Consider the following 20252-nt stretch of genomic DNA (forward strand, 5'->3'; position numbering starts at 1 on the left):
TTTTTTTTTTTTTTTTTGTTACGTTGCTTGTTAGTGACAACAATCTAATAGTTTTTAAATATTCTTGCTTTCTTTTTTTTCTCCCTGTGAACTGACATTATCTCCCCACCCTTATAGGTGGTTCACTCTTTCTTTTTGATAGGAAGGTGCTGAGATATTTTAGGAAAGATGGACATAACTGGAGGAAGAAGAAGGATGGTAAAACCATCAAAGAAGCTCATGAGAAGCTCAAGGTTATTATTTTTCTTTAATGTCTCCTATATAGTTCTAATCATGGAACCTGTTGTTACTTGGTTCTACTTCCGGCTTTGGATTTAAATTAGTTGATAATGCAATGTATCTAATTTTTTTTTAGAGTAACGTTATATAGGTAGGAAGCGTAGATGTGCTACATTGTTACTATGCACATGGTGAAGGCAACGAGAATTTTCAGAGACGTTGCTACTGGATGCTTGAACAGTGAGTCTCAGTTTGTGCATATACATATTTCAGTTTTTCTTGTTCTATGGGTATAATGGCCTTCTAGATTGGACAGAAAAGCGAATGTTTATGATCATAATTTTGAAGGTGCTATTTTAGTGAAACCTCACCTCATTGGGTTTTAGATGAGAAAAATGCAGTGGAATTTCAATGCATAGTCGCTACTTTGTCTTTAATTTCCTTGGAATATTTGAGGTCCTCATGGGTTAAGTGTGGAACATCAAAATACCAACTAAGTCACTATTTTCGTGCAATCGTTTGTGCGAGTTGACTTTGCTGTTTGATTTTAAATTCTTCATAGTGTGCTTCCAGTTTTGTTCTTATATACTTTGTTTGTTTTATGCTGTATTCTTACAGAGATTTGATGCATATCGTATTCGTACACTACTTGGAGGTTAAGGTATAGTTCTTCTTGGCTGTGCTGTTACTATTTCCATCATTTAACATTCAAATTTTCTTTTCTAGTGTAGTTTTCTACTTATAAGTGTTCTAAAGTTTATCTTATATCGTAAATTATACAGGGTAACCGGACCAGTCAAGGAATGAAAGAAAACAATTCAAATTCTGTAAATGGCACATCTTCAGTGAATATTGATTCAACAGCAAGCCCAACCAGCACATTGTCATCATTATGTGAAGATGCTGATTCTGGTATCTCTTTTTATATTATTTTGTATATTTGGTACTTTGATATCATTTGTTCAAAGATATAGTTCTTTCCCTGGAAGAATTATCGATGTTCATCCAAGTTTTTGAGGTGTGATGATATACATATCATCACATGCTCTTGCCTGTGTGAGTAATTTTCAGCACCACCTTATATCAGTTTTGGTGCAGGGGACAGTCATCAAGCAAGATCCGTCTTACGAGCATCTCCTGAACTTCAAACAGGTACTCCTCATATAAGGGACAAGCAGGATGCTAGCAAATAAATCTCTTACTGTCAGAGCTATGTTTTAGGTACTCACCTCTTTCTGATTTACTGTCTAGGAAATTGCTATGGCTGGACACCGCCTACTGGCATGCATAATGTTTCACAGGTTCATGGGAACAGAGTCAGAGAAAGTGATTCCCAGAGATCAGTTGATGTTCGAGCTTGGGATGCCGTTGAGAATTCATTGACAAGACACCATGATCAACCTTATTGTAATGATTTGTTGACTCAGATGCAGCCTTCTATTACTGACTCAATGCTGGTGGACGAAAATACGGACAAAGGTAGGCGGTTAATGGCAGAGCCTATCAGAAATCCTCTTCAAATGCAATCAAATTGGCAGGTAGTGTACGCATGCTTTTTGTAACTATTTATTAAAGAGCTATGCCTAGATATTATTAGTGAAAGTATAGAATAAAGTTTCCATGCATGTTAAGAATTATACAAAAAGGGGAAATGTACTGTGAAGAAAAAACATAGAAATGTGTGATGATTTCATAACATATCAAACTTCGGAGCTCTGTCAGCTTTATGTATGTTTTACATGTCTTTATTAGCAGTTTTCTCAGGGTTAAAATTTCTGTCATTGACGCATTGTTAAGGTAGTTGGTTGAAGTTGAATTTATCTGTCAGTACCTACTATGAAAAGGTGCATTCTATGCCTGAATCAGTTTTTACCTTGACCTCAGATAGGAAGATGAAAGACATCTAATACCTACTTTTGTTAAATGGCTCCTTTGTCACTATATATTGTAAAGTTATATATTCAAGCTGGCATAATTACTGTCATGACGATTTGTTTTGAAGTGCTCTGATTTCGAAATACTCATCTCTGTAGATTCCAGTTCAAGATGACCTACTTTTACCAAAAGGGCAGGAGGATCTGTTTTCACATTCTGGAATGACTGATGACATCGATCTGGCGTTATTTGAGCTAAGTGCAGAAGATAATTTTGAGACATTTGCCAGTCTCCTTGGCAGTGAAAATCAGCAACCTTTTGGAAATAGTTATCAAGCTCCCCCTTCAATTATGGAATCTGAATATATACCTGTAAAGAAATCATTATTAAGAAACGAAGATAGTTTGAAAAAAGTCGATAGTTTTTCTCGGTGGGCAATTAAAGAACTTGCCGAGATGGAGGATTTGCAAATGCAGTCTTCACGTGAAGATATTGCATGGACCACTGTTGAATGTGAAACTGCAGCAGCTGGGATCTCCTTGAGCCCTTCTCTCTCTGAGGACCAGCGTTTCACCATTGTTGATTTTTGGCCAAAATGCGCTAACACAGACGCAGAAGTTGAGGTAATATATTTGGAAAAATGCTTTGAGGATATATCATTCTGTTAAGATCCTGCTTTCTCATAGTTTTTATCAGTAATGCTTTTTCCGTTTTGCTGATCTCTTTTAGCTCTCTATTTTCGGTTGTTTTGGTTGTTTTGTTGTGGTGACTAATTTCTTTTTCATGTACCACTCTATCTGCAGGTGATAGTTATTGGGACATTTCTGCTTAGTCCACAAGAAGTAACAAAATATAACTGGTCATGCATGTTTGGCGAAGTGGAGGTTCCTGCTGAGATTTTAGTAGATGGCGTTCTTTGTTGTCATGCTCCACCGCATACAGCTGGTCTCGTGCCCTTTTATGTTACATGTTCCAACAGATTTGCTTGCAGTGAAGTACGAGAATTTGATTTCCTTTCTGGCTCTACCCAAAAAATCGATGCTGCTGATGTTCATGGTCTCTATACAGATGAAGCAGCATCACTTCAGTTGCGGTTTGAGAAGCTGCTTGCTCACAGAGCTTTTGTTCACGGTTACCATGTATTTGAAGATGTTGGGGAGAAAAGAAGAAAAATCAGTAACATTATGTTGCTAAAGGAGGAGAAAGAGTATTTCCTTCCAGGGACATATCAGAGAGATTTAACCAAACAAGAATCAAAAGGACAGCTTTTGAGGGAACAGTTGGAAGAAAAACTATATATATGGCTCATCCATAAAGTGACTGAAGAGGGTAAAGGTCCAAACATGCTGGATGAAGATGGACAGGGTATTTTACACTTTGTTGCAGCGCTTGGGTATGATTGGGCCATTAAACCAATGTTAGCAGCAGGAGTTAACATTAACTTCCGTGATGCCAATGGGTGGTCCGCCCTTCATTGGGCTGCTTTCAGTGGCAGGTAAAGGAACTCTATCTCACATTTCTCCTAAAATAATTTTATCATAAAGTTATCATGTTGATGCGTCTTCAACTCTACTATTCCTCAAAATCTCTACATCAAACTAACTATGTGTCCTGTTAATTATAGGGAGGAAACTGTCGCTGTGCTGGTCTCTCTAGGTGGTGATGCTGGGGCATTGACGGATCCATCTCCAGAGCTTCCTTTGGGTAAAACAGCAGCTGACTTGGCTTACGCAAATGGACACAGGGGAATTTCGGGTTTTCTTGCAGAGTCTTCCTTAACTAGCTATCTTGAAAAGCTAACAGTGGACTCAAAGGAAAATAGCCCTGCCAACTCTTTTGGAGAAAAAGCTGTTCAAACAGTCTCTGAGCGAACCGCTGCTCCTATGAGCCATGGTGATTTACCAGAAAGACTTTCCTTGAAGGACTCACTTACAGCTGTCCGTAATGCTACACAAGCGGCTGATCGTCTTCACCAAGTTTTCAGGATGCAATCATTCGAGCGGAAACAGCTGTCTGAATTTGACGCTGATGACAAGATTGATATCTCCGATGAGTTAGCTGTTTCTTTTGCAGCTTCTAAAACTAAGACTCCAGGACACAATGATGTCCCCTCTCTTAGTTCTGCTGCTACCCATATCCAGAAGAAATATCGTGGTTGGAAGAAGAGAAAAGAGTTTCTTTTAATCCGACAAAGAATCGTCAGAATTCAGGTTTGCCTTTCATTGGATATTTTCTCCCTCCTCTTACATACATCATTGTCTGTTTTCTCATTGCTGGAATCTGATCACATGTACCTTTAGGCTCATGTGAGAGGACATCAGGTCCGGAAACAATACCGAACAGTCATTTGGTCAGTGGGATTACTTGAGAAAATCATTTTGCGTTGGAGACGCAAAGGTAAAGGCTTAAGAGGGTTCAAAAGCAGTGCAATTGCCAAAACCGTGGAACCAGAACCGACTGTGGCAGCTACATCCTGTACGAAACCACAGGAAGATGAGTATGATTTTCTAAAAGAGGGAAGAAAACAAACGGAGGAAAGACTTCAAAAGGCTCTCACTCGGGTTAAGTCGATGGTTCAATACCCAGAAGCACGGGATCAATACCGTAGACTCCTAACAGTTGTCGAGGGCTTCCGTGAAAATGAGGTACCCATGACCCATATAACATAAAAATATGGATACCATGAGTCTTAAAACATATTTTGCTGAAACATTCTTGTGATAAATTGTTTGTGGCAGGCTTCATCAAGTGCATCTATAAACAATGAAGTAGGAGGACCAGTCAACTGTGACGAAGACGATTTAATTGACATTGACTCTCTTTTGAACGATGACACATTGATGATGTCTTTTTCTCCTTGAATTTTTTTTACTTACTCTCTGACTCCTATTTTTTTTTAACTTTCTAACTTTATTTCTTTCTCTGTAAATACTATACTTCATATTCCCCCGTTCAATTTATTACTTTTTTCTTTTACCATCATAATGGCTTTTCTAGGCTAAATGTTATATTGCAAGTGTTGGATTACTCTGTATCCGTTTTGAAGATTCTTCTGTCATCTTTTTCTTAGAAATCCATACATCATATTATGAATGGTATGGTATTGAGCCAAAATATAATTTTAGCTACTAAATTTGGATTGGTAAAGCCATTAATGAAAACTTTAATCTGGATTTTCTATAAACTGAAGATAAAATTGGATTGACGGGCAAGGCTACAGAATATGGAAACTTAACAAATAAAAAGTAAACTACAGAAATATTTAAAAATATTTCGTTTTTATATTGTCAAGAAAAATATCAAATTTTCTTCTTTTTTTCACTATTATTATAGGGGTTTGTGGGTGGTTTGACTTGCTTAAAATCTAGTTTAATAAAATTATATAAAAATCACAAGTAGAAAAGTTCAATAAAATCATATAAAAATTACAGAAATTTAGAGTAAACATTCTCAAAGAAAAAAGAAAATAAAAACAAGTAATAAAGTATAAAACAAAAAATTCTTTTATTTCTTAACCCCAACCAAGTCTCCAAGGAAAACCAAAAAGAAGATTCGCCTTGGGCAGACCGACTCGAGCTCACGGCTCACCAAGTCATAACTCGTAGTTATTAAGGTTAAACCAAACACTCTGCGCACGATAGCATTGTTTGGTTGCTCTCCCCATCTTTGTCTTCCCCCTTTTTCTCTCTAAAACCCTCCTAAAACCCTTGTCTCTCTCTCTCTCTCTCTCTCTCCTCTTTCTCGTTCCTTCTTCTTCTGAGATCTCGCGTTATGTCGAATACGCTTACTTTAATTCAAAGCAATGCCTCAAATCCCAAGGTATGGGTTGTGATCGGCGTCACCTTGGCCGGGATCGTGATTCTGGCGGAGACTCGGAAGCGGCGGATCAAAGCCCTTAGAGAAGAAGACTTTGGTGCTTTCTTAGATCGTTTCGAGCTTCTTCCTTTTCCTCCGCCGCCTCCTCCTGCTGCTAAACAATCTCTCTCTGATCTCACCTTCTCCATATCCGACGCGTATGTCTCTCTCTCTCTCTCAAAAATCAAAACTTTATTTTCCTTTTCCAGAGATCGAATCGAATCATGTGCTGACTTTAGTTTTTTCTTGTTTATTTAATGATCTTAGCTTATAAAGTTTTGAACTTTTTGGGGTTTAGTTGTAATTTTGACTTGCTTTAGACGAAGTCATGTGTTAATGAATTGGGGGTTTATGGCTTTTTTGACAGGTTTGATGTTAAGGATTACATCACAGGATTTGGTAGTCCACAATGGAAGAAGACTCACGAGGCTGCTGAGAAGACTGCTGTGGTTATCACAACGCTCTTGAAACATGGAGCTACTTGTGTTGGCAAGACTATCATGGATGAGCTTGGTTTTGGGTATTTATTTCTCTATTCCCATCATTAATGATGAACTGGTTTGGAAAAAGTTTGGGTTTTTTTGAATGTGATTTTTTTTTGTTTACAGGGTTATTGGAGAAAACAAGCACTATGGCACTCCTATTAATCCGTTGATGCCATCTAATGTTCCTGGAGGATGTTCCAGTGGCTCAGCAGTTTCTGTTGGGGCTGAACTCGTTGACTTTTCACTTGGTATCTTTTTTAATCTCTTTTTGGCAATGTACTTGTTTGGTCTACTTATGATTCTTTGTGCTAATCACAAAATGCTTTATTTGCAGGGATTGATACCACTGGCGGTGTTAGAATCCCAGCATCCTTTTGTGGTATTCTCGGTTTTCGACCATCTCAGGGGACTGTTTCTTCCGTTGGAGTTTTGCCTACTTCCCAAAGCCTTGAGACTGTTGGTACATTACATTATCTCCCCCTCCTTTTCTAAAACAATGTTTAGGAAACTGTTTCATTCATTGGTTGGAAGTTTTTAGTATATTTGTATCCGAATCATATGAAGAATCTTTGTACTAATTTTTCTATTGAATATTTCTGTAGGATGGTTTGCTCGTGACCCATCTGTTTTGTGTCAAGTTGGGCATGCCTTACTAAATCTGAGTGCAGTACCGCATAAAAGGCAAAGATCTTTAATCTTCGCTGATGATTTATTTGAGCTCTCTGACATCCCCAAGCAAAAGTCTGTTCATGTTGTCAGAAAGGCAATCGAAAATTTATCTGGCTGTAAGTTTGCATTTGTATTGTTTCCGTCTCTTTACCCTCCTCCTCCAGAATCACATCTTACGTCTCTTGACCACTGGCTCATGCAGACCAGACTCCAAAACATGTAAACGTTGGCCAATACGTCGCTTCAAATGTACCAAGTCTTGCGGAATTCTGTGAGCAATCTGGAAAATCCCAAAACTCAGCATCAACTTTGAAAGCTCTTTCATCTGTCATGTTGGCAATACAAAGGTATATATGAAGCTCACACTTACTTGAAAATTTCACCGCATCAATACTCTTTTCTCTCTCTCTATTTGCTGTTCAACTGATGCAGTAAAAGATTGTCGCTCTCTCTTTGCTAAAGGTCACCATTTTCTTTTAACCAGGCATGAGTTCAAAACAAATCATGAAGAATGGTCACAAACATGCAAATCGTTCCTAGGGCCAAGATTTTCCAATGATGTTGTTACAGCTCTAAACAGCAGAAACGAGAGCATTAAATCACTCTACAGAGTGAAAACTGAGATGCGGGCCACCATTCAGAGCCTTCTAAAGGTAAACTTCGATTTTTGGAAATGTAAAAATTTTCAAAGCCATCTGTGTCTTGAGGACAATTTGCCACAGAAATACTGAATTTTGAAGTTGTTGTAGTATTATAATTTCATTTCTATATTATTATGATTAACCATATATTGGTATCTTATTACTAGGAAGATGGAATTCTGGTTATCCCCACAGTTGCTGATCCCCCTCCGAAGCTTAACACAAAGAACAAGTCTTTGAAGGAGTTTCTAGATCGAACTTATGCACTCTCCAGCATTGCTAGCATGTCTGGATGTTGTCAGGTATATTCCCATTTCCTCTTTCTCTCTCTTTCAATGGATGGAGAATATTCATGTTCAGTCTTTAGCCATAACTCATAACAACAATAAACATATTCTACAGGTTACAATTCCTTTAGGGGAACACGGTGATTGTCCAATATCCGTGTCGTTTCTCACTTACTATGGAGGTGATAAGTTCCTTCTCGATACAATTCTCGATGTATATGCATCCCTTCAAGACCAAGCCGAAATTGCATCCAGCTTGGATCCAGTGTCTAACACCAATGGTAGTATCGAGGCTTCTGAACTTATGAAGGAAAAGGTAAAAACTATCTCCTTCACTTTGACAAATAGTTTATTTGGCTGTGATCTATATGCTATTGTTAAAGAAAGTTAACAGTGAATAAATGTAATTCCAGGGGAATGCTGCATACAAGGGGCGACAATGGAATAAGGCAGTAAACTTTTATACTGAAGCTATAAAATTGAATGGAGCGAATGCTACTTATTATTGCAATAGAGCTGCAGCATACTTAGAACTTGCCTGGTAATTGATCACGTCATATCTTTCATTCTGATCTGAAGATAATCTATTATTATATATGCTCGTCTGATCTGAGAATTTGCATATAGCTTCCAACAAGCTGAAGAAGATTGTACCGAGGCTATATCGATCGATAAGAAGGTGCAGACTTGATTACCTAACCTTTCTTTATTTCTCCATCTCGCTCTGTTACATGGTTGAGTGTGCGCAAGTACACTTTAGCTGGAATCTTTGGATTGCTCACTCACTTAGTATACAGACTTGAAAGAAGTTGGAATCTTATAGTTTCGTTATTGTTTTATACAGAATGTGAAGGCATATCTGAGACGAGGGACTGCGAGAGAATCACTTGTACGGTACAAAGAAGCTGCTGCAGGTATGACTAACTGCTCTCAGATTATAGTTTTATTAGAAGACGTGCTCTTGTTCCATAAACAAAAATATAATATTAATATGGTTTGATCAAATACTGCAGATTTCAGACACGCATTGGTCCTAGAACCCCAGAACAAGACGGCAAAGATTGCTGAGAAGCGTCTCCGCAAACTCATGAGTTAAAAGAAAAAAACCTTACAAGAGGAATGATTTTATTTATTGTTCACCAAGTTTTACCTATCTATAAAACACTCTAAAGGTTCATGATTGGAATCTCCGACAGCTTTTAAATAATTTTTGTGGGTTTTGCTACCATCATCATCATCATCTGTACAGATTAGGATGAAACCTCTAATTTACTTTTTGATCTGATCCTATTGGTCTCTTTTTTTAGCTTCTTTACACAAATTGTTTTATACAACTCCCTCCTCCAAAAAAAGTCCATTACTATAATTTCGTAAAACTACAGGGACGTCGATTATAAATTACTAAACAAGTCACACGTTTGCATCTCGACAAATAACTGAAATCTGTTTTTGTTTTTTCCTTTGTTCATCGTCACGCTTTATCTCTTCTCCTCCTCTGTTTCGTTTCTAAAGAAGAGAGAAAAAAAAAATGTTTGATCATCTGAAACTGTTGAGATGCTTCAGCTTCACGGCATCAAGAGATTGGTTATTCCGTCAATCATTCGCAAACGCCGGTCTACGTTCTGTAACAACAGATCTTTCCCACGGCAATTCAATCACATCGACAGCTATGCATTGCTGGATCCCTAAATCACCGAACCGATCTAAACCTAACCTCCTCCTCGTACACGGCTTCGGAGCCAACGCAATGTGGCAATACGGCGAACATCTCCGAGCTTTCACCGGTAGATTCAACGTCTACGTCCCTGATCTCCTCTTCTTCGGTTTATCATCAACCTCGGAACCAAACAGAACAGAGTCGTTCCAGGCTCTGTGTCTGATGAGGTTGATGGAAGCGCACGGTGTACAGAGGATGAACATCGTCGGGATCAGCTACGGTGGGTTCGTAGGGTACAGTTTAGCGGCGCAGTTTCCGGAGAAAGTAGAGAAGCTTGTGCTGTGCTGCGCAGGGGTTTGCTTGGAAGAGAAGGATATGGAGGATGGGTTGTTTAAAGTGCCGAACTTGGAAGAAGCTACGGGGATTTTGATACCTCAGACTCCGGAGAAGCTTAAGGAACTTATTAGATTCTCTTTCGTTAAGCCTATCAAAGGTGTTCCTTCGTTTTTTCTCTGGGATTTTATCGATGTAAGTTTCTCTTTTTTTTTCTCTTCTTAATAACTTTTGGAGCGTTGAGAATTTTTGTGGTTGTTCATGTGTTTTGTCTTTGCATTGTTGGAAGGTAATGTGTACGGAGTTTGTAGAGGAGAAGAAAGATTTGATCAGATCAATACTCAAAGATCGGAGACTCTCGGATCTTCCTAGGATCAAACAGGTGCATATATGTGTGACGTTACATTACAAAAACTTTCATTATGGATTAGTACTTGTTATATAACATTGTGTGTTCTTTTCTTTTTTTGTTTGGGGTTGAATTAGAAATCGTTGATCATATGGGGTGAAGAAGATCAAATTTTTCCAGTGGAACTAGGTTACAGATTGAAAAGGTAATTTTCAAATTATATATATATATATATATATAGTATTAATTATTCTTGGATTTTTTTTTGAACTTTTTTGTGAAACTGTAGAATTTATATGATTATATGGTGAAAACAGACATATAGGAGAAAGTGCAGAGATAGTGGTGATCAAGAACGCAGGACATGCTGTCAACTTAGAGAAGTCCAAGGAATTTGTCAAGCATTTGAAATCTTTTCTCATCGACTCTTTCTGACTAATTCTGTATTCTAATTTTTCTTTTTAGTTATCTGTTTCTTGTTCCATTCAGAGACGATATGTATAATAACCAATTCTTTGTTACACTATTTCTTGTCATTGCCACTTTGAAAGGCTGTGGTTTTTCTTTAATTTCTTGTTTTAAAAAGCTAAAAACATTAACGTCACTCAATTAGGGAATCATGTATGTTATATGACAAACACGTACGTACGATTATTTTTATCCACGACAGATCGACCTTGATTATCCCATCACAGATAGAGCCACGATTAATGAGAAATTGACTCAATTCTTCACTTGCACAAGAACTCGATCAACTTGCCAATGGTAATCACAATGCCGAGCTATATCCGATAACACTTAAAAAGGCCTAAAATTATTTCTTAAGTGGCCTTTGTTTTCTATTGTTGGGCTTTGAGGAAGAAATTTAGGACACTGAAAAATTAAAAAGAAAAATGCGGTTTTATAAGATTAAGCTCCCAGAGTTAATCTAATCAATATACAGTTTAGTCCAACAATCTTGTGTGGCTCCTCCCCTGTCGACTTTATATATTGTCCAATTCTGTTGTACGATGCTCTCTCTCTAGTTTATATTGGTAAGATTCCAATAATATGTACTTCCTATACATGACAAGAGAACTGGGACCAATCTTTGTTTTAGAGAGAGTGGTTTGTCAATATGAGAAGCTGGTCGGTCGGTCGGCGGCAACATATACACCTCACAATTTTTTATAGATTATCCAACCCAACTTATCCTCAAAATTATAATGATTGGATCCTTGTGTCTTTTTTTTCTTCTGTTAAACCAAGAGATGTACGTACGTATTATTTCACTTGTATTTTTTAATAGCTATTACACTGATATTGTGAGACTTGACTCATTTACTTAATTAGTGGCGTTTTTTAGCTTTATATAAGGGGTGTGGATCATGCCTGTTACTAACATTTTTTGGCTCATGAAAATTCATGTTAATTAATTATTAAGAAAATAGAGAATAGTTTGATGTGTTATTGGCTGCTTCTGCGGACTAATAATTATTGAAGCTCTTGTGTGGGTTTGATGAAATTGCCGGCACACATCGGATGCTGACAAGTACGTCGTGACGTTTTACATTAATGATCAGAGGACAACAAGATTTAATTTAAGACACTGACCCCTTTACGCCCTAACCTATATATTTTGTTGCGTATATGCAGTAAAATACCATATGTTAGTCATTCACTCATTTATTTGCAAGAACAACAAATTATGAAATTGTAAAAACATTAGTTCTTTATCTCGTCTGTGCGTTTTTAATAATATCAATTATACATGTATTATATATAATACCATACTATTTTATCAAATGACTCGTTATTTTTACATTATACTACGTTGCTTCTTTATCTCGTCTGTGCGTTAATTGAATGCATGCTTTCAGACACTAGTTCCATTTAATCATCTAACAAAAAAAGACTATTTAATTTATATACAGAACTAATAATTTAGTTGGACTTACATTGCTTTCGCTAGTCTTTTTCAGCATCTCCAGTCAATAGAAAAGTTTAATTATTGTAGTTGTTAAAGCAACGTCGTTATGATTTTATTATTTTTATAATTAAGTGTGGTGGTAGTTGTCGTCATTGCACTATAATTATAATGATTTTTATGTTTTCTTTTGTGTGTGTTAATTTGTAAATGTTATAGCGTCTGCATGTTGTAATAGCTAGTGTGTTACAGTATTGTAATCGTGTTTAAATGACAATTTTAACTTAAAATTTTCTTATAATTCTTATATGCAAACAAAAAAAAATCACTTACGTTGAGTTATTGTATACTTTATACATGTATTATAAATATTTGACAGAAAATGGATGTTATGCTTTTATGAACCATATTTTATAAAAACTTTCAACGCAATTTGAAACCACAATTCAATTATATGCTTTTGTTTCGTATATAGATGCCCCAACTTTTACATTCTTTGACTCGAAAAAAAATTTTTAAGGGAAAAAACGGAGAATGACAATGATAGAAGTGGGCATGCATGCAACATTTGCCCATAAGACTGTTACGTTTACCCTTAAAAGTCAAAAGTTAAGATATGGAGGGGAATGGGTGTGTTTAACATTACATACATGCGACTAGCTAACTTTAATTGACTTCGCCGACATATATATACATTTTATTCAAAATTTCATATCTTTTTCATCAAGTAGAAATATATCCAATCAAGTATTAATTGTTAAGCTTATAATTGTAATACGATAATATTATATAATATCTAAATTTCTAATAAACCGTTTTAAAAATAGATGATCATTCATTTTATTTATCTGTTTACGTGATCTTTTGAATTTCAAACATGTTTTTAGTTGTTAAAAAATCTCGTTCCCGTTCTATCACATGAACTTCAAACGGATATTTCGTTTCGGATTGCCATGCCCATTCCATTAACTTTGCAATTGCATTGTTCCATTCCGAGTTTCTTTTGACCAAAGCTCTCACCACCAACTTGTTGTATGAAAAAAAAATAGCATGGTTTAATTTCAAATCAACTTCTATAAAACATTAGACATCGTTTTGTTATTTTGTTTACCCGATTCGGTTTTCATATTGCTTAGAAATTAGAATAACGTTATCTTTTTGTTTTGATTTTTAAATAATTAAGTTATGTTCTTCTTGAATTTTATTTTTGTACGTTTCCTTCCAATTGGATAGCAACTACTATTAGTGGGTGTTAGTAGGTTAGGTCATATGTAGCGGCCAATTGATTTTATTTTTTCATTTCATTTTGAAGTTAGGCCATATACAATGTACACATATATCTGCTCGTGCAATATGTATAATTGCTCGTTTCACGTATAATTTGTCACTTTCACAAGACATCAAACCATAAGTGTCACATATCATGCCAACGAAGCATTGTTTGGCATTCGTATTATTTCATACTTTTGCCGCCTTTCATTTCAATTTATAGCCCTACGAATCACCTTGGCAACTACATATACCTATCCACACGCACGCTTACACAAAAACACATTTATATCTATAATTTGACGAAACTATTTAGCTTTCGAATAAGCCGGATAAATGTTGTGGGGTATTATTTTCTATATTAGTATTTCTTTTTTTATGTTTTTTTTCTTACACGCTATTAGTTAGTCTATTGGTTGGAGAAATAATATTAATTAATTAACTTCAATGACCCAAACATATAATATACTATTATTAAACGTTTTATATAGTGTATTATTGATATTGTCGTTGTGTTGTCATTCAAATTCAAACTTGATATAGTACATAATTACATATTATTGGCACAAATATAACTATAATTTATACAAATTTGACGTAAACATGTTTCTATGATAAATAAAATTAATGAGAACTGATTTTATGAAACACAATGTTACATAAATTAGTCCAGCAAAACAAAATATCATAGGAAAAATACTTGAAAGTTTAGTATATAGTATGTAGTGACAAAAATCTGTATTTATAAAGATGAAAAAGTATTTTAAATTATCTGCTAAAATGGTAACTGCAACTATTTAATTTGTCCTAATTAATCTTAAGGTTTTGTTTTCTATCATTGTACGGAAAGTTAAACTATTGTGGTGAGTGGTGACAGATATTTTAGTAGATATTTATTTGTAGGACTGAAATTCACGTGTCAAATTTAAATTATACGGAGGCAGAGCTAAGGTAAAGATTTACTACACAGAAGAGAGTAGTTTACTGACAAGGTGACGTAAATTAGGCGTATATTTCAAGTTTTAATAAACGTATCTTTACACATATGTAGGGGACCTGCAAGGCTCATCTTCCTCGTATGTCGTGCCTTGACGTAAACGGCTCTACTCTTTTTTACCCGAGTTTAAATTTTCTAAAGTTCTACCATCATATTCATATATGAAATTAGGTAAGTTAACGCTTAAGACCGTATTCATATTTAAATGTACAGAGAGGTGGTGCCGCATCAGATAACGTTTTGAAGGATACAGTTATTAATGTTTTAAAATTGAGGCCGCATCATTCGATGTCCATGCTTATAGAAAGACAGTATAGAGAAAAAAAAAATCTCAAACGTTCTAGAATCTAGATAGATAAAGCAAAAGGTATATATAGTGAAAGATTTTTTTTTAAAGAGGCGAATAAAGATAAAGATTTTTCAAATTAAAAAGAGACTAAAGAAAACGAGAAGAGTACTGGACCACGCAGATGTAAGGCAATAATTGACGTATGAAAGGGCGTGGTTCGTACGCCTTACCCCTTCTTATTACTGACCACACTGCTGAACACACACATTGTATAATTTGATATTTCTATAGTATAACTGTATACATACAAATACCTAGTTCATATTATTGAAATACGCAAGGATTTGGTCCCTACAGAAACCAAATGCTTATCACCATTATGGGTTTCCTCAAATACAATAGATTTTTTGAATAGCTGGAAGCAGCGTTTTAAATAGCATGGTTATTACGATATTAGCGTAGTTAGTTGTATGTCGGTTTAGATAGAAGGCTAGTTGCTGAAAGTTATCGTGTATATTAGGCCTGGGCACTAATACCCGTTACCCGTACTCGATCCGTTACTCGGCTCGTACCCGTCCCAAAAAAAGGGTACCCGCAACTTTAGGGTCGAGTAAAGGGTATTATATTTATATTACCCGTGAGTAAGGGACGAGTATAGGGTATTAGTTTAGTTTTCAATACCCGTCCCGTTACTCGGCCCTTTACCCGTTTTGCTACCCGACCCGTAAATACCCGTTAATATTTTGTATTATTATTATTATTATTTATTATTAATTTATAGAGTTAGAGTTAAAACCTAAGTTCAACTTAGCCTAACTGAATTAATATATTATTTTTATTTTCAAAATTCGTAATTTTATAATTTTGGAACTATATTTTGCATAAATTTATGAATTTTTCATTTTTTGGATTTCAAAAAATAAAATTATTATTGCGATTATTAACATTTTTCTATCGGGTACTCGTTTTCCGAGTAATAATAAAGGGTCGTGACGAGTAAAGAGTCAACTATTTTTTACCGGGTACCCGTTATTTAAGGGTCGAGTATGAGTAAATTTTTTCTGTTACCCGTTAGGGTCGGGACGAGTAAAGGGTCGGAGAAAATTCAAGGGTACCCGTCCCGTGCCCAGCACTAGTGTATATCGAAGAATCAAAACTTTAATTCCAACTCCAAAAACGCCCATGTTTTAGTCAATTATGATAAAGTGTAAATATGTAAACTTGGTGCACCCAAAAACGTTTAGAATGCAATGTTCTTTAAAACATTCACAGCCACAATTTTTTCCTTTTTTTCTTCCTTTCAATAACTCCAGACGTGTACTGTTCAATGTAAATAGTATAAACTTTTATCCGGACATGCACGGAAGTGTTTATCCTTGTCGCATAATATCTACATTTAATTTTTTTTTTCTTTTTTTTTTCAAACACAAAAATGATTATAATAAACGTTTATGGAAACTACCACGTCACCCCTAGAAGAACCTCACTACAGGCTGTCCAAAACCCTTGCCTAACCAATTAAATATACCCACGTGTCAATACGTTGACATGTACGCTCTTCGCATTTTACAGCTGTTTCAAAATATTCCGGTTTAATATAAATAGAGCTCTCTCTCACTTCACAAACTCATATCATCAATATTGAGAAAACAGAACAAAACCTCTCTAGTCTCTCTTCCATCTTTCTCCTCCTCCTCCTCCCAAGATGGCCTATAGTTACCGTTTTGCCATTCTTTTCGTTCTCCTCTCCGCCACTGTCAGCCTCTCCACCGCCGCGGTTGTCGAGCAGAAGCCTCGCCGCAGCAGCATTCCATTGAAAGGAAGCGTCACTCTCAATCTCGTTTGGTACGGTAAATTCACACCAACCCAACGTTCAGTCGTCGTCGACTTCATCCGCTCTATCGGTTCCCCCGCCGTCGCCAAAAGCCCCTCCGTCGCGGCGTGGTGGAAGACGACTGAGAAGTACAAACAAGGCGTCTCGAATTTAGTCGTCGGTAAGCAGCTCCTCCTAGAGAACTACCCTATCGGGAAGTCTCTGAAGAGCCCTTATCTCCGTGCTCTGTCAAGCAAACTTAACGGTGGTGGTGCTCGTTCGATAACGGTCGTATTAACGGCGAAAGACGTCTACGTTGAAGGCTTCTGTATGAATCGATGCGGGACTCACGGGTCAAAGGCAAGTGGAGCTTACGTGTGGGTGGGAAACTCTGAAACACAGTGTCCTGGTTACTGCGCGTGGCCGTTTCATCAGCCTATCTACGGACCTCAGTCACCGCCGCTAGTCGCGCCTAACGGTGACGTCGGAGTTGACGGGATGATCATAAACCTCGCGACTCTTCTTGTTAACACCGTGACAAACCCGTCTCAAGAAGCTGTCGCGGCTTGTACCGGAGTATTCGGTTCGGGTGCTTACCCGGGGTACACGGGTCGGGTTCTCGTAGACAAGACGAGTGGAGCGAGTTACAACGCTTTGGGTCTCGCCGGTAGGAAATATCTTTTGCCGGCGATGTGGGACCCTCAGACTTCGACGTGTAAGACTTTGGTTTGAATATCAGATGGTCTTGAATGGGGCACGTGGCAAGGAATCAATGGTGATGGCGAGTTTAAAAGCTTGTTGTACTCAAAACAAAAGTTGTAGATATCTATCGGTTTGGTTCGGAGGAGTTTGGGGAAAGGGATGTGTGTTGCTTTGTCGTTTTGTTGTGCCCTGTACTGTACTGTAAATTCGATCTTTGAAGTATGTGAAGATTAGATTCATATAATCTATTTTAATTCGGATAATAAAAATCGATTTGTAGTTTCCCCTAAAAAGAATTTTAACCTTATATTGTTATCGTGTTTATAATCAAGAGAATCAAACTTCATAGAGAACCGGAAAGCGTATTAAGAAATTAACTATGTTAAATTTTGCATTGATACGGTAAACAAAAAAGAAGCATGATGAAAGAATAAAGGTGATGTTGGGACTTGGGGGGATAGGAGAAAGAGAACATATAGAATAGTGTATCACTTTTTCACTTTTAATAAAAGCTATATAGGCTTTGGCATATTGCTTACTAAACAATGGTATGGGGTATTTACTACTACTATTCAATATTGTGGGAGTGGAAAACATGATTTAATTTTTATTATCCAGTTTTCCTACCAATCTAACCTTTTTGGTTCCTTGAATTAAATTATCCCATAAATTCTTAAATAATGACCAGTGGGTTGGTTGGTGTTCAGTGCTTGGAACAGGCTTGTCGAATCAATGGTATCTTCTAGGTGATGAGAGTGAAAGCAGTAAGCTATCAATGAAGTCGCTCCAATAAAAGTTTGATAAAGTTTTTATTGGACCTATAAGTTACACCTACAACTATTTATATTCTTTCAATAAGGTCACATGCTTTATGAATTTGGTTTGGTAAGTGTTAACACTGACCCTCATAAAAAAAAATCACCTAGGACTTTAGCGTCCAACTTCATTCCCATCCAAAAAATAGTCCAATGTTGTCCAGTCTATCAGATACGCACTCCCCTTCACTTTAAACATCTTGCAATGCCTTCACATCAGATCAGTGAACTCAAATGATTAGTGTTTTTTTTTTCGGTTATTTTTTTTTACTTTAAATTGGTAGACTCTATACTTTTTATTTTTGATAAAATATGATGAAATATTTACGATCAATATATTATGCAAAATTAAATTGAAGAACTTTTTATTTTTGGTGCAAAAATCAAACTGAAGATAAAGTCATTGATTCCCTTTGTGACACAAGAATGCTATGTTTTAATTAATAAATAGTAAATAACAAACACTATATCTTTTGATCCAAATGATTCGATAAAAATAAGTAAGGATTTCAATATTCAAATCTAAAGACTCCGAAGGCAGAGTACTGCTGATAATTTCCAGCATAAATCGTTCAGCCCCATGATAGATTGTGTTTGTATCACTTACCAAAAACCAAAATTTAATATTCTTAGGCATTTTGTCATACATACTACTATTATAAGAACATATAGTGAATTAGAGAGGCTGAATAGAAGTAAAATTAGTCTTCTAGATTTTTCTTGACAAACTGTCAAACTGTAAGGTTACAAAAAAAATAATATATATATAGCAAACGACACCATAAACTCGCTCAGCACCAAAGGATTTTTTTTTCGTGAACCGAGGAACTCTTGAACGCCGTTAACTAAGGTCATGTTTATAGGGAGATCAGTTTAGGGTGTTTTTAGAGTATAAATATTGTGAAAATAATGTAATATCAGTAGTTAAGAACTTTTGTTAAAAAATTAGTTATTGGGAGAATATGTTTAAGATCTTAATATTTAATAACATAATATTCTTATAGAAATTTAAGAATGTTTAATAAATACATAGATTAATGTTTAATAAAAAATTTAAGAATATTTAATACTATTTAATAATATAATGTTTATTAATATTCTTAAACATATTACAATTATAAAAATTTATAAAATAACATTTTAATTGCAAACTTATAAAATTTTTACTAAAATTCAAAATACAATACCATATTTTTATGAAACAAAAAAACATTGTAAATATTTTTTTTAAAAAAAACAAACAAACATATTACTTAATTAATTAAACAAGACAAATATTTTATTTAATTAATACATAGATTAATGTCCAAATTTATTCCATATATTCTCAACTAATCCGAGAGAGACACGTCACACAAGATCAGGCCCAAGAACAGTTCTAGAATAAGATCAATGAGCTTGATCTTAAGTCTACTATTCAATTATTTGCATTTTTAAAAGACCTAAGAACACCCCATCTGATCTCCATATAAACATGGCCTAAAGCTCAGCTCTTTGGTATTTGTATATGTATTTTTTTTTTTGAAACGACGAGCAGAAATTACTATACACAACATTTTTCTTAATTATATCACTCTATAAAAACATAAAAAATAAAAGAGTGAAACAATTTCCTACAAAAACAATTTTTGGAACAGTAAAATTAGGTTATAAATCTTTTTAAACAAGGGAAAGAAATCTAAAAAAAAATTAGAACTATAATAAACCTCATATACTGTAAACAAAAAAAAAAACAGATTTCTCCAAATAATCGACCGTTACATGAGAAAAATAAAATTCTTCTTGCGAAATTAACTTTTGTCTTTAAATAAAGCTCTTGTCACAAAAGGAAAAAAAAAATTATTAACACAACGGCCATATTATTTCATCGATAGCCACGCGTACGGTTATGATTCAACGAGCCGTTGTCGCCGTAGTTAAAGGGCCGAATCCAACCGCGTTGTCTTTACCGTGTCCCCACTTCACAGTTTCACACTTTGCGTCTCAAAAGGAAAAAAAATCTACAACCGTCCGATCTCACTCGTTTTCTCTTTTCTTAAACCAACGCTACAGATTTAACGCGGTCCTAAACAGCGTACCCTCTTTTTTCAA

The 20252-nt window shown here is 35.7% G+C and overlaps 4 protein-coding genes across 7 annotated transcripts in view; all 4 read left to right on the forward strand.

Annotated features, from left to right (window-relative positions):
- LOC104769125 (calmodulin-binding transcription activator 1) overlaps nt 1-5073 on the forward strand; it is a 6499-nt gene extending 1426 nt beyond the window's left edge. For 3 of the 4 annotated variants that reach the window (XM_010493265.1, XM_010493267.1, XM_010493266.1), the window contains exons 3-13: nt 118-233; nt 371-459; nt 838-880; nt 1002-1131; nt 1318-1371; nt 1471-1757; nt 2253-2717; nt 2898-3589; nt 3719-4304; nt 4395-4739; nt 4833-5073. In XM_010493265.1, the coding sequence (XP_010491567.1) occupies nt 118-233; nt 371-459; nt 838-880; nt 1002-1131; nt 1318-1371; nt 1471-1757; nt 2253-2717; nt 2898-3589; nt 3719-4304; nt 4395-4739; nt 4833-4955 (2930 nt within the window). In that variant the 3' untranslated portion in view covers nt 4956-5073. Of the gene's footprint in view, nt 1-117; nt 234-355; nt 460-837; nt 881-1001; nt 1132-1317; nt 1372-1470; nt 1758-2252; nt 2718-2897; nt 3590-3718; nt 4305-4394; nt 4740-4832 lie in introns of those variants that run through there. The other variant, XM_019242487.1, reaches the window with a different exon arrangement.
- LOC104769126 (outer envelope protein 64, mitochondrial) lies at nt 5620-9321 on the forward strand. Its single transcript, XM_010493268.2, has 13 exons — nt 5620-6107; nt 6317-6469; nt 6558-6682; nt 6769-6894; nt 7037-7219; nt 7306-7450; nt 7588-7756; nt 7912-8046; nt 8147-8347; nt 8445-8572; nt 8659-8710; nt 8876-8945; nt 9045-9321. The coding sequence occupies exons 1-13, from the start codon at nt 5866-5868 to the stop codon at nt 9125-9127; spliced, it is 1812 nt and encodes a 603-aa protein (XP_010491570.1). The 5' UTR covers nt 5620-5865; the 3' UTR covers nt 9128-9321.
- On the forward strand, nt 9513-10919 carry LOC104769127 (2-hydroxy-6-oxo-2,4-heptadienoate hydrolase-like). The gene is made up of 4 exons (XM_010493269.2): nt 9513-10216; nt 10311-10403; nt 10508-10575; nt 10688-10919. The coding sequence occupies exons 1-4, from the start codon at nt 9560-9562 to the stop codon at nt 10803-10805; spliced, it is 936 nt and encodes a 311-aa protein (XP_010491571.1). The 5' UTR covers nt 9513-9559; the 3' UTR covers nt 10806-10919.
- LOC104769128 (protein EXORDIUM-like 4) lies at nt 16458-17653 on the forward strand. The gene has a single exon (XM_010493270.2). The coding sequence runs from the start codon at nt 16537-16539 to the stop codon at nt 17374-17376; it is 840 nt and encodes a 279-aa protein (XP_010491572.1). The 5' UTR covers nt 16458-16536; the 3' UTR covers nt 17377-17653.

The sequence above is a fragment of the Camelina sativa genome, chromosome 20 (assembly GCF_000633955.1).
Source record: "Camelina sativa cultivar DH55 chromosome 20, Cs, whole genome shotgun sequence".
NCBI classification, from domain to species: Eukaryota; Viridiplantae; Streptophyta; class Magnoliopsida; order Brassicales; family Brassicaceae; genus Camelina; species Camelina sativa.

Excerpts from the sequence above, each read along its gene's own strand:
- LOC104769128 (XM_010493270.2), top strand. The coding sequence starts at position 16,537 with ATGGCCTATAGTTACCGTTTTGCCATTCTTTTCGTTCTCCTCTCCGCC.
- LOC104769127 (XM_010493269.2), top strand. The coding sequence starts at position 9,560 with ATGTTTGATCATCTGAAACTGTTGAGATGCTTCAGCTTCACGGCATCA. Across the intron at positions 10,217-10,310 it reads TTCTCTGGGATTTTATCGAT|GTAATGTGTACGGAGTTTGT; the intron begins GTAAGTTTCTCT and ends CATTGTTGGAAG. Across the intron at positions 10,576-10,687 it reads CTAGGTTACAGATTGAAAAG|ACATATAGGAGAAAGTGCAG; the intron begins GTAATTTTCAAA and ends TGGTGAAAACAG.
- LOC104769126 (XM_010493268.2), top strand. The coding sequence starts at position 5,866 with ATGTCGAATACGCTTACTTTAATTCAAAGCAATGCCTCAAATCCCAAG. Across the intron at positions 6,470-6,557 it reads ATGGATGAGCTTGGTTTTGG|GGTTATTGGAGAAAACAAGC; the intron begins GTATTTATTTCT and ends TTTTGTTTACAG. Across the intron at positions 8,047-8,146 it reads GCATGTCTGGATGTTGTCAG|GTTACAATTCCTTTAGGGGA; the intron begins GTATATTCCCAT and ends CATATTCTACAG.